This window comes from Vipera berus (assembly GCF_964194415.1).
Source record: "Vipera berus genome assembly, chromosome: 13".
Taxonomy (NCBI): Eukaryota; Metazoa; Chordata; class Lepidosauria; order Squamata; family Viperidae; genus Vipera; species Vipera berus.
This window is the reverse complement of record NC_138216.1, coordinates 12997087-13010913: the sequence shown is the minus strand read 5'-3', so window position 1 is coordinate 13010913 and position 13827 is coordinate 12997087. Positions and strand designations below refer to the sequence as shown.

Sequence of the window (13827 nt, the reverse complement as noted above, 5' to 3'; positions counted from 1 at the left end):
AAGAAAGCTGAGTACTAGATAGTCCTTGACTTACAACTGTAACTGAGCCCAGAATCCTGAGTTCTATGGGTCATTAAGCAGGTCATCATGTGACTGACACAATTTTACGACATTTTGGGTGGCAGCCATTCAGCAAACGGCAGTTGTGAATGGAGCCCATTGTTTGCAATGGGCTTTTGGGGGGGGGGTGGAAACTAGAAGTAAATACCAGTTTCCAGCAAAAAAAACAACACCTTAAATCTTGGTCACACGACTGTGGGATGCTGTAAACAGCTGTAAATGTGGATTGGTTGCAGAGTGCCCAAAATGTGATCACATGACTGGGAGGGATCTCAAAACTTTGAATCTGGGTTGTAAGTATCTTTTGGGGGGTCCTTCATAACTTCAAACAATCACTAATTGGGCAGTTGTACAATAAACTAAGAGGTCTCAGAAGACTAGAGTTGAATAGATAGAAACCTCTAACTATGGCAGTCAATATAGCTATATGCTTCCCACACATAAGGACACTTTCCTATCACACTATGGAGAGCAATTTACACAAGTACAGCATACCTGTGAGGTAAATTTGACATAGATTTAGACAGGACACCCACAATCCTAAAAGATGTTAAGACTTAAGATATTGATGGTATATGCCCCTACACAAGTTCTAAAGCATTGCCCTCTTCAATCCAAAATGCTTCACAGCCATAGAATCCAAGTAGTGCTTTGATGACACAATCACAGCCTTATCCTTTTGACATCAACTTGAGGGTTATTGTTTTTTTTGGCCACCCACTCTCATGTACACCCCCTGCAGCCACACAAACTAGGATTCTGTTCATCAATGCATCTATTTCTCATCTCTTGAAAATATAGTTAATTGGCTTAAACACCAGTTCAAACAAAGTTCATTCCTTCATTAGATATAGCAGAAGACAACCAGGCCCTGGTAAAACATCTGTCTTATCAAAATCATTTCTGCTGAAATCTATGCTGTTAAGGGTCACACCCAGGAAGGACATGGAGAGCGGCTGAAATTTACCCCAAACCAAATCTCAGAGTAAAAATTCAACAAATATTTGTTTCAGCTATGAAAGTCAAGCCATTCCAGTAGGTTCATAAATGAACACCAGGACTCTCTGCCTGCTGTGGCTTTTGGAAAACGAATAGTGTATTTTAAAGGAGAAGGTTTGGAAAAATAAAACGAAAAAACCTACTTACGGTGGCTGTGCCTGAAACAGTTTGTGCATTTGTGTCACTTGTGTTTGGTTCGGAGTGCGTCTGCGTAGGCGGGTACAGGTTTAACGTGTGCTCTGCAACCGTGGTTTGCCCAGAGTAGTCAGGGGTCGGGTGAGGATGGGGGCCGGTGTAGTCTCCTGGGATACCATTCTGAGGAGGAGCAAACTGGGTGGAGGCGTAAGGCTGGGCCATGGTGTCAGGGGGTGCAGTGGCTTCCTGATTACCCTGCAAAAACATTAAACAACAGGAGAGAAAACTGAGTGGGATTTGGCTTTGCAAAGATTAATGCATCTTTGAAGGTGCTTCATCACATTTCTGTCCAGCTGCTCTTCCTGCTGGGACCTCAGTGGAAGGCCCATTAGTCATCCATCTGCAGGAAGCTGCCACTGGTTTTACTCACAAATAAGGTTTCCTGGGGATCACACAACTTTTTAATGCAGCATCTTTGGTTTCTGTTCCTCAACCTGATCCAGCAGTAAAATAACGTCATTCCAATAATGTCCAACAACCCATTGCTGCAATTGTCTGATGAGCAAAATTCTGTCCCTCTCTCTGTGTGATAAAGGTGGGGTTTACAGAACAGACCAAAGTCAAGTTTGCTGCCAATTCTCTAAGATTGCAGTTAGTTGCATAAAGACTGATTTTGAAATTATCAGTAAAATCTTGAACCTTGTAGTGTGTGTGACAAACAAAGCAGAAACATAACAATCAGACAGAATATTTATATATTTCTTTATAGAATCCCCTTTTTAAAACCACAGGAATATGCCTTCCTATGAAATGGAAGCCAAATAATTTGATTTTTAGATTTTACTTTTCTCCCTTTTTTAGTCGAACACATATCTAGTACTAGCTGAATGTTAAGAACACACATTGTGGAATATTTAAACATTAGCAGAAAAACAATGATTTATAGTGCAAAACTATCAGTGAATGAAGACTATAGCAATCATATAGTATTTGAAAATAAATTGGATTTTTAAAGTTGTCTTTAAACCATGAATATTTCCAAAGGAACAAGACATCATAGTTTCCTGCCATACTATTATTTATCTCTATTAATTAGATAATAATATAATTCAAACCCTCCCCTCCGTGACACCTTGTTTATTTTCAACAACTTGTATGCAAAATACAAGCTAATCACCCAACTTATTCCCAGGCACTAGTCAACTAAAGTTTCCATCAATGCAACACCTAAAAAATGGGACGAAAGAAAAAAAAAAGAATCTGAATTTCTATTTAAATGGTCCCTAAAAGTGGGACTGCAAATATGAAAGTGACATTGTCCTTTTGGTTGATGAAGTTTGCCAGGGTCCTTGAATCAATGGAAGTTATTATTGTGGATGGATGGATGGATGGATGGAATAATGGGCAGATGATTGATTGATAGAACAATAGATTGACAGGATGGATGGATGGATGGATGGATGGATTGAGAGATGATAGCAGGATGGATGGATGGATGGAGATATCTATCTATCTATCTATCTATCTATCATCTATCTATCATCTAATCTAATCTAATCTAATCTAATCTAATCTAATCTAATCTAATCTAATCTAATCTATCCAGACATATGTTATAAAGGAAAATCCTAGCATTAGTATCTTTATATATAAAGAATACTTCTGATTCTCACATAACCTCTCCAGGCAAAAAAAAATAGGTTGAGATGGGAAAAGAGAATTTCAGGTAGACATTATGTTTGAAAGGATATGTTCTTATGCAAAAATTTAAATCCAGCATAATCTAGCTCAGCATTTCTTATCTTGCCAGCTTGAGGAGAACAATAGCAATAGCACTTAGACTTATATACCGCTTCACAATGCTTTATAGCCCTCTCTAAGCAGTTTACAGATTCAGCATATTTACCCCCAACAATCTGGGTCCTCATTTTACCGACCTCAGAAGGATGGAAGGCTGAGTCAACCCTGAGCCAGCCAGAATCAAACTCCTAGAGTGAGCAGTGAGTTAGCCTGTGGTACTGCATTTTAACCACTAGACAGCATGCTGCGAGAGTGTTTAACCTCTCTATGCATCTGATGAGGGAGATGTTAATTTGCTAATGGCAAAAGGGCTACTAGACTCTTTTCCAAGTATAAAACAATAATTTTAAATAAAGCATTTTAAAAATAAGTTTCATTTAAAAGATGAGCAGTTTGGGTTATTCAAAAAACAAAGTCAGTCCTAAACTTGATGCTAGCAGCAAGCCATATCAAGCAAATTATAATCCAACAGGGTCAACTGCTTTATTTACAAAATGCTTTCTAATAGTGATAATAATAATTTAATATGACTAAACAACATCTGCCTACCCAAGGTTCTTTGGAAGAATTCCATAAGCAGACAAAAAATGCCAAATCTAATCGGATCATTTGGCAGACCATGCGACCAACTATAATAATTTATTAATCTTGTATGCTGTCCAATTTAAAACAACTCTCAGTGGCTCAAAACAATCAAACAAAGAAATTACAATAAAACCAATGTTATATTTAGCCACATCACCTTGGATGCATTATGTAAATTATTTGGAACTATGTAAATTATTTGGTGTAAATCCTGTAATATTAATTAGCATAAAAGTATTTTTTCAACAGCTATGCCCATCCAGGAAGCTCTTTTTTGAAGCTGCAAACCATCTCCACAGCAGCTTTTTGTGAAGTGACAGTGAAACACTTGCAGAAAAGTTCACACAGTCCCACTGCCCTTCCACCCAGTTAATCTCCTTTGATTTACAGTCCCAAGGAAGGGGAGGGGGAAACCCCTGTTTACAACATGGGAATGAATAGACCAGTGTTTTTTCAACATTGGCCACTTTAAGATGGGTGGACTTCAACTCCCAAAATTCCCCAGCCAGTTGGAGTTGAAGTCTACTCGTCTTAAAATGGACAAGGATTAAGAAACACTGAAGTAGACAAAATATGAGTCACTGATGGCAACTGACAATTTTCCAGTTGTGTCAAAAATTGATGACCATTTCTGGGAAACAGGACTAAGACAATCGGGAAATAAAGAGTTGACAAGGGAGGTTTGAAGGAAAGTGTGGAATGGACTTATGATATTTAACTGGGGAATAAATTCCATCTGGTGTTTTTTTGGGAGGGAAGATAGATTGGCTTTGGAGAATTGGACATATTGTATTCAATCAATCAGCAATTGATAAGAAATGATATTATGAAACAAATATGGATATTTGATCCAGGACCAATCAGGATTAATTTCTGGGATGATTTGGGATAGTTAAGAAGCTGTGGTAACTTTTCTATGAGTTGATTGCAATAATAGCTTGTTAACGGAGTTTTGGAGTTTCAATCTTGTCTCTCTTTTATTATTAATAATAATTTTATCACTTTTCTATAATACTTTCATTATTGTTGTTCTTCCTGTTAACTATTTTGTTATTAATATAGTATATAGATGACATGCTAACAATTTGTAAATAGATTTAGTAGCTTAGTAGTTTAAAATTCCTTTGGCCTGTTTCTCAAGGGGTAGGTAACTAAAATCGTTATATTATATTAATCAGCATCCAACTAGGGAGGACATTGTGTGTATATATGCGTTAGTCCCTTTTTTTAAGGCACCTTTTCCTCTTTAATGTTTTATTTGCTGTGGGTTTTTTTCTTTTTATCCTTTTTAAACAATATTTTGGTGTTTTGTACTTTAACCTTTCTTGAATAAAAAAGTAAAATATGTGGAACAAAAGGAATGAAAGTCAGCATTTTTAGGCTAAATGGTTCAGAGGGAAAAAAAATGAAGTAGAGAAATAACATCTAGGTGCAGTTTGTACTAAAGAGACCCCCACTGTTTCCCATTTACAATGACATCCTTTGCACAACTATCAAATTAATATTCCCCGCATTCCCTCTTTGTGCTAATTACTCCTAATATTTAATTAAGAGCAAAGAGTATTGGTAAGATTCCTAACGGGTGACTTTAAACTTGTTCTATTTTAAAGACAGTATTATTATATCCTCCTGCAAGATAAACATTTCAGCTAGTTATGGGAATATGAATATTCCCTGGACCTGTACAAATAAGGAAAAAGGGGTTGAACATGCAAAATATTTTACATTTTATAAAGGCTCTGCACGTATATAAAAGCAGGTCCATGGTAGAATAAACATCACAGAGAGCAAAGGAATGCAGGTAGTCCTCGCCTTATGACTTTAATTGAGCCTGCTATTTTGGTTGTGAGATGGTTGTAAAGCAGGTCACCACTCAACCACACCTAATTCTGCAATAGTTTTTGTGATGGGATACTTTTAATGCTGGTTTCCAACTGAAACATCATAAATCATGGTCACGTGGATGCTGCAAACGGTCTTAAATGTGTGGCTGAGGACCCCAAACTTCAAACCCAGGTTCTAAGCAGCTTTTTCAGGGTCTGTCTTAATTTTGAATGGTTGCTAAGCAACCAGTTGTAAGTACAGGACTGCCTGTAGGAAAAGGGATTGTAAGAAAAATCAAGCACACTAATACTTGAACTTACTTTTTAGATGCCTCCTGGCTTCAATAAAATGTACCTGTGGTGAGAGGTATACATATGTGCCAGGTCTACCTTAACCACCTTCTCATGTGCCAAGGGAGGGTCCGTTCACATTCACTTGCTTAGGGAAAGAATGTCTCATGTGAATGGGGTTCCAACAGCATGGAGGAATTTACTCATGTCCAAGGGAGCACAAGTAAACCAACACTCAAAACTTGTTGTACAGTAGGCAAAGATCCCAATTGTGACAACTGACTCAGATTTGTGTCTGTCCCCATGTCCAAATCTGATACACACAAAAAAGCATATCCTATAATGTATATATCGTCTGATAAGCAAGAGAATCTGTGTTTGTAAGATCTGGAAAGGATCTCTCTCTCTCTCTCTCTCTCTCTCTCTCTCTCTCTCTCTCTCTCTCTCTCTCTCTCTCTCTCTCTCTCTCTCTCTCACACACACACACACACACACACACACACATCTCGCTCTCGCTCTCTTTCTCTCACACAAACTCTCTCTTTCTCTTTCCATCTCTTTCTCTCACACAAACACCTCTCTCTCTCTTTCTCTCACACAAACACCTCTCTCTCTTTCTCTCACACAAACACTTCTCTCTCTCTTACACAATCACCTCTCTCTCTCACACACACACATACAATCACCTCTCTCTTTCTCTCACACAAACACCTCTCTCTCTCACACACACAAACACACACACAATCACTTCTCTCTCTTTCTCTCACATAAACACCTCTCTCTCAAACACACACACAAACTACCTCTTTCTCTTTCACACAAACACCTCTCTCTTTCTTTCTCTCACACAAACACCTCACTCTCTCTTTCTCTCACACAAACACCTCTCTCTCTTTCTCTCACACAAACACCTCTCTCACACACACACACAAACACACACACAAACACCTCTTTCTCTCACATAAACACCTCTCTCAAACACACACACAAACACCTCTCTTTCTCTCACACAACCTCTCTCTCTCTCACACACACACAAAATCACCTCTCTCTTTCTCTCACACAAACACCTCTCTCTCTCTCTCTCTCTCTCTCTCACACACACACACACACACACACACACACACACACACACACACACACAGAGTAATTGCTTTATTCTCCAGTGTAAGTCTTCTATTGGTATGTATATCTCATATTAAAACTGGAACAAGCCACCCTGAAATCTATGGAAGAAATTGAATGATGTTTGCACAATCAAGCCTGTGGAAAGATTGGTAGAGATTGTTCCAAGATACCCCATTAGGCCACACAGTACGCAATTGCCCTATTAATCTCCATCTTCCCTGATTCCATCAAGTGAAATTGAGCTAGTAAAAAGGAAGAAATGTGTTCTCACCAAAGAAATTATGACCCATCTCAGGAATGTACATCAATGATCCTAATCATCAAGGAAAAAGCATATAGTCATTCAGTCCGTAGTCATCTCATGACTGGACCCTACATGGGGCTAACCTTGAAGAGCATTCAGAACTACAGCTGTTGCAGAGTGCAGCAGCGTGGGTAGTTTTGGGGGCCCCAAGAATGACCCCTGTAACACTACTACAGTAGGTACAATTCAAGGTGGTGGTGATCACCTTTAAAGACCTTCATGGGATGGGTCTAGGTTACATGAGGGACCGTCTCACCCCATTGGGATTGGCCCATACCACTCGTGCTGGCAGGGGAGGCATGTTGGGTTCCCATCAGCCCGATTATTCTGGCTGGTGGGCTCCAGGAGAAGGGTCTTCTCTGCTGTGGCTGCTGCCTCCCGAGGTGAGGTTGGCCCCAGCCATCCTATCCTTTCATAAGGGACCAAAGATATGGCTGTGCCAGTCGGCTTGGGGCCCCAACACAATGGAGGTGGTTGATTAAGTAATAACAGATCCCATCTGCCCCCACCCACTCCACCACTGCCCTCCCCATGCATTTTTGGTTTTAATGTTTATTTTTAACTTTTTATGCTTTGGCTTATATGTTCCTCTGCTATTGGGGCGGTTTCCTTTCTGCTTGGGTGGAAAGAGATTGTTTTCAACTAGATGCTGTTGTACTGCATCAGCTACCACACCAGTTAGCAATCTGAAAGTTGTTCATCATTCATTGGCATCCTTCAGTCTCGAGAGAATATGGTATCGTGCTCTAGATAGAGGTCCTAAAGCAGCATCTGGTGTGGCTAAAAAGGCCAATTCGAGAGTGGCGGTCCCTTCCACACTGAGGGCAGATACAATCTGTCCCCTGTCCAGCCCCCAGATTTCACTGGTTCCGGGACTGCCTCTTTGCCTCAGCCTGCCACACAAGTGTCTCTTCAAATTGGAGAAGGCCATGGTGCGTCTTTAGCCTTCAAGCTGAGAGATCAGAGGTCAAGTTGTTGGTAAGCAGGCAATTGGCTTGTAGTTGCCTCGTGTTGCCCCTTTTGCTGGATTTTTCATTATTAGGTAGGTTTTCCCAGTTGTTAGCCACTTTTCAATTTCTCCTCCTTGTAGTATATTGTTGATCTGCTTGGCAATGAGTGGGTATATATAACAGTTAGAAGTTTCAACCAAAACCCATGCAGTTCATCTTCACCTGGTGCTGACCAATTTTTGATCTTCCTTGCGCTTTTTTCTACCATTTTTGTTGTTATTCATTTCAACTGCTACTGCTAAGCTTGTAAGCCGCCCTGAGTCTTCGGAGAAGGGCGGGATATAAATGGAATTTTTAAAAAAACACTTCTGTTTTATTTGCATCCACCCCTTTTAACCAAGCCACATCCTTGTTGTGTTTCTTTGGGTTATCCCATATCTGCTTCTAGAACTGCACTGTTTCTTCTTTGTCAGGTACTGACTGATTCATTGCAGTTTCTCCATTGATGGATTGGTAGAAACATTTCTGATTGGATTGAAATTGGAGGTTCTGCCTATAATTTGCAATTCGAGCTTTGTATCTACTGATTTTTCTGGCTATAGCTGTTATTTGCTGCTTTATTATTTCCAGTGCTTCCCTGATCTTCCTTGTTTCTAAGTGGTATTTCTTGATTAGGTATTCTTTGGTCTTCTTGTTCTTCAGCTTCTTTTCTTTCATCTGTTCTAGCTTGCTTGCATGTGATCTTAACTTGCTGATCTTATTTTCTAGTCTAACCTTCCGTTTTTGTGGTGCACTGTTTCTTTGTTTTTCTTCTTTGTTGATTTTGCATCCCAGGTATTCAGTTATAACTGCAGCTGTGCTGTACATTAGTTGGTTTGTTTCTTGCAGTGAATTGGTGCTTATACTTGATATTGCAGTATTTGCATCTTTTAATGCTTGTGCTAGCTGTTTCTTTGGAACAAGCTTCAATGCAGGCAGCCTTCTTTTATTTCTTTAGTTAGAGGGCTTTGTTCTTCCTGAGGAAGAGGTGCTTGGTTTCCAAATGAGAACAGTTGTATATCTCTGCTGGATTCCTTCACTGCCAACTCCCCCTGGCTTGCCTCTACATTCTGAATTACTTCTGGCAAGGCTTTGATTTCTTTGCCCTGGGTAAACCTTTGCAGTTTGTCCAATTCTGTTTCTGTGAATACTTTATTTCATATTATAAATCAGTGTTGATCTGCTAGTCTCTGTTCTGTTATTTCTGATTCTGGATGTTGTTCTTTCCAGAACTGGTGCATTTGTTTTATATATCCTTTTCTTGTTGGACTTGATCTGTAATAACAAATCATTATTTCATTTATTATTTATTTATTATTGGGACTTATATGCCGCCCTATCTCCCGAAGGACTCAGGGCGGCTAACAACAATAACGTACAATAAATACAGAAGTTAAATAAAAATTAAAATTAAAGGCCCCTGTAGAATAAATTAAAATTAAAATAAATTAAAAATTAAGAGTTAAAAATTAAAAAAGTAATTAAAATCCCTGTCAGTCCAGGTCAGCCAGGTGGAAAAAGAGTGTTTTGAGGCCGCGGCGAAAGGACTGGAGATCTGGGGCCATCCGAAGCTCAGGGGGGAGCTGGTTCCATATTTTGTTTTCAGTCACTGTGTATTTGCAATGGGTAAACACATTTTCTTCCAGTAGTTCTGCAGGGCCAACAGTCCTGAGTCCTGTAACCTATTTTTCACCAGATATCCAGGAACTCCAACATCTAGCGCGGACCTTGTTAACCTGGGTAACATCCAAGCTGATATGGCATTCTGAAATTTACGTCTCACCATATTTTTCATGGGAGCGACACTCTTTGTCTGACTCCTCTGATGAGACCTGTCCAGTATGGTTGAACCTCTGGCATAGCTCTCATCTTCCTCAGAGTATACAAGCCCCACAACTATGTCAAGATAGTGCCTCACTGGGGGTTGTTGTTGTTGTTGTTGTTGTTGCTGCTGTTGTTGCTGCTGCTGCTGCTGTTGTTGTTGTTGTTGTTGCTGTTGTTGCTGCTGCTGCTGCTGCTGTTGTTGTTGTTGTTGTTGTTGTTGTTGTTGTTGTTATTATTATTATTATTATTATTATTATTATTATTATTATTATTATTATTATTCCAGTAAAAGGTTTTTTAAAGTTTTTTGTGAAGAGGACAGGGAATATTGGATCATTAGTTAAATGCCTCGGGACAAACTAGACTCAAGATAAGTGTCATGAGGGACCTGAAAATGTGGTCTAAACACAGAGTAGAAAAGGGAACAGTAGAAATGGCACTTAGCACTTAGACCCCCCATGAAGCAATCAGGTTCAAGCAAGATGTTTTCAGAACAATCAGTTCAAACATAGGTTGGTATGCAGCTGCCTTCCTCTTCTAGCTGGCTGACCTTGAGGCAGCGTCTAGGGGAGATACAGAAGTTACTTTCATTTTTCCCCCTCCAACATTCACAGCAGACTGTCATGCATGGTAGTGAGGCACAAGCAAGCATAGGGTGGCAGTTGATACCTAATTCCCATAAGAAAAAATAAATGGGAAAGCACATTGAGACCTGCAGGAACCTGTTACTATAGCTTTACAAGTAAAGCTGACCTTCATGGTATGGTTTTCCTAGTCTGGTGTACCCAAGAAAGGTGATCCACCCAATATCCTGAAAAGAGCAGCTAAAGATGTGTGGATTCAGAAGGTTGGGAGAGGGGGGAATCCTTGAATTTAAATCTTTCAGCATAATTTGTAACAAAGATTTCGACTTTTGGGAAGGCCCATCTCTGCATCTATAGCTTCCTTCTGGCCTGCAAGAAAAAGACTAATCTAGTTCAATCATGTCTGAAAGCCTTTTGTGGAGTAAGCCAATCCCTGAAAAAGGGATTAAATGTCTGGAGAGTTGAGATTTACAGCTGTGCCTGATGTGAAGCTTGACACCCGATGACTAACTGTCGGTCTTCCCAAGTTAGCTTGGCCCTGACAATGGCTGAACCTCCAGGGTTTGTGTGCTTACATTTTTAAATGACCTGAATTGAACATTTGGTGCAAACAGGATGACAGTATTGAAAGAAACTTCAAAAGGCATTGGGTCGAGTAAGAAATTGGCACCGTTCAATTTCATAACAGTGGCAGGATTGTTTCTGTGTTTGTTTGTTTGTTTTTCTTTTTAAAGGATGGCAAAACGTCTCTGCTAAAGGGGTTTTTGGCCTGGAATTTAATGAAATCCACATTTCAACTCAGAAATATGCCTCACGTGGCAAGGTATAAAATCCAGGGTATTGCTTTCTGTTTACAGCCAAACGTGGCGAAATGAAAACAAGGGAGAGAACAGAGAAAGAAGCTGGTGGGGAAATAATCATTTTGGGATGCAAGCTTTGGTATATATATATATATATATATATATATATATATATATATATATATATATATATATATATATATATATATATATATATATATATATATATATATAATATAAAATTTATATTTGTATATATGTATATATATAAAATTCCTTCAAATCATTATGCTGATTTTCTAAAATGCCACCGTTTCAGATGTTCTGCACTAAACGCCTCCTGTCTCCAATTTATTTTTTTTTCCCAATACCATTTCATCTGTTACACAAAGCTTTTATAATTAAGAAATGGTGTGAAAAGTGTCAAAACAGAAGGAGCAATCTTGTTATGTTTGCACACAAACTAAGGGAGATAAAAAATTGTTACTTATGCAAGGCTTAGTGTTAGCACACATTTGCTGAATGAGGCGGCATTCATTGGTTTTCTGGGTTGGTGGGGGAGAGGTTGGAGAAGACCACCCCTCCTTTCTCTTCCTAGCTGCTTGGATTTAAAGTTTAGTTGCTCTTTTACCATGTTTTTTTTTAAATTTTGTTATGGTGCCCTCCTTTACAGTATTGTCTTTTGTTCTTTTTGGTAGGAAATACTTTGCATTCTTAGAGAAACGCACAGTCCATTCTGTAGTTAAATGTGCCAAAATGCATTGTCCTTATGGGCATAAGGACAAAGGAGAAACAGGGAAAAATTAAGAGGACCCTGCTTCTCCTCTCCCTCATCCTCCTCCCCAAAATAGGCTTGCTTAGAAACTGAGTACTTTTTAACTGCATCAGGGGCAGAACAGAGAGGCATAAAAGTATGTATAATCTTTTTTTCCCCTCAGCCAAATATACACAGAGATGAAAAATGCTGTAAGGAGATGAAGACCCAAAGCAAAGAAGACTGGGTTAATTTGGAAAAGCAAAACAAGTCCAACCATCTTTTAAACTGTGATATAAATTGTGTTCTTATTTCACCTTCACTGTTGCTAGGGCAGTATTTCTCTACCTTAGCAACTTTAAGATGGGTGGACTTCAACTCCCAGAAATCATGCCAGTTGGGGAATTCTGGGAATTGAAGTCTAGACATTTTAAAATGGCCAAGGTTGAGAAACATTCTGTTAGGCCAGGACTTCAAGTCTGTTGATTGGATTAGTTGTAAGGTGGGGCAGATAACAAAACCAGCTAACTAAATATATAGCGTGATACTCTGAAATGTTATTCGATGGTTGAAGATCATTGTTGGGAATTCCTATATGCAATAATAATAAAAAGGTTCTTTTGAGACTGATGTGAAAGAGTAAGATAAAAGACACATTTCCTTAATGAAAACAAAATATTTAAAAATTGTAAAAAGATTTCCTTCTTGATTGTTGGCCTGGTTTTAATTTTGATGTTAACTCTGCTTCTCTGGGTACTGATTGCCAGCAAGGATCTGTTTTGATCTTTCTGTTTTCTTTTTAGCTTTTTGATTGTTTCTAAATTGTATATAAACAGAGTGCAAACCCCACCCTTTAGGCACTGATGAAGTTACCTAGTTGGGTAATGAAATGTCTGCAAGAAAATAACCAAGCTCACAGAGGAAGTGCCACAGTCTTCCTCCTCCCCCCCCCCCAATCTCATTCCCTTCTAGCGCTGATGAGGTTACCTAGTTGGGTAATGAAATGTCTGCAAGAAAATAACCAAGCTCCCAGAGGAAGTGCCACAATCCTCCTCCTCCTCCTCCCCCCAAATCTCATTCCCTTCTAACGCTGATGATATTACCTAGTTGGGTAATGAAATGTCTGCAAGAAAACAATAAAACTCAGAGAGCACCAAGGACCTCTTACTGTCACAATGTCTGTATTTGTGTCCCTGATGGACTCCTCCGAAGGTATATACGTAGTAAGGCAGGTTTTAATCAATGTGATACTATAAAGCAGTAAAACACCTTATCTCACTAAAGGTTTTCAAACAAAGGTTGGAGATGATGTCTGAACATTGAACTAGAAAAACATCATGGTCTCTTTTATAATACTATGAATATATATGTTTATGAAAACTATTGTAGTCTGGTGGAAAGACTCGAACATACTCATCAAAAATCCTGGATTGAGTGTTCCAAAATCTAAGGGGCTGACACAAAGAAGAGGGGATCAACCTGTTTTCCAAAGCAAGGCAGGACAAGACACAACGGATGGAAACTAATCAAGGAGAGAAGCAACTCAAAACTAAGGAGAAATTTCCTGACAGTGAGGACAATTAAGCAGTGGAACAGCTTGCCTTCAGAAGATGTGGATGCTCCATCACTGGAGGCTTTTAAGAAGAGACTGGACAGCATTGTCTGAAATGGTATAGGATTTCCTGCCTGAGCAGGGGGTTGGACTAGAAGACCTCCAAGGTCCCTTCCAATCTGTTATTCTGTTATGACAT

General features: G+C 39.2%; 1 protein-coding gene across 7 annotated transcripts in view; it reads right to left on the bottom strand.

Moving 5' to 3' along the window:
- The window catches only part of RBFOX1 (RNA binding fox-1 homolog 1), a gene marked incomplete at its 5' end in the record, with an annotated part of 1027042 nt that overhangs the window by 222510 nt on the left and 790705 nt on the right, over nt 1-13827 (bottom strand). For all 7 annotated transcript variants that reach the window (XM_081338329.1, XM_081338327.1, XM_081338331.1 and 4 more), the window contains one exon: nt 1207-1449. In XM_081338329.1, coding sequence (XP_081194455.1) covers nt 1207-1449 — 243 coding nt within the window. The remainder of the gene's footprint in view (nt 1-1206; nt 1450-13827) is intronic.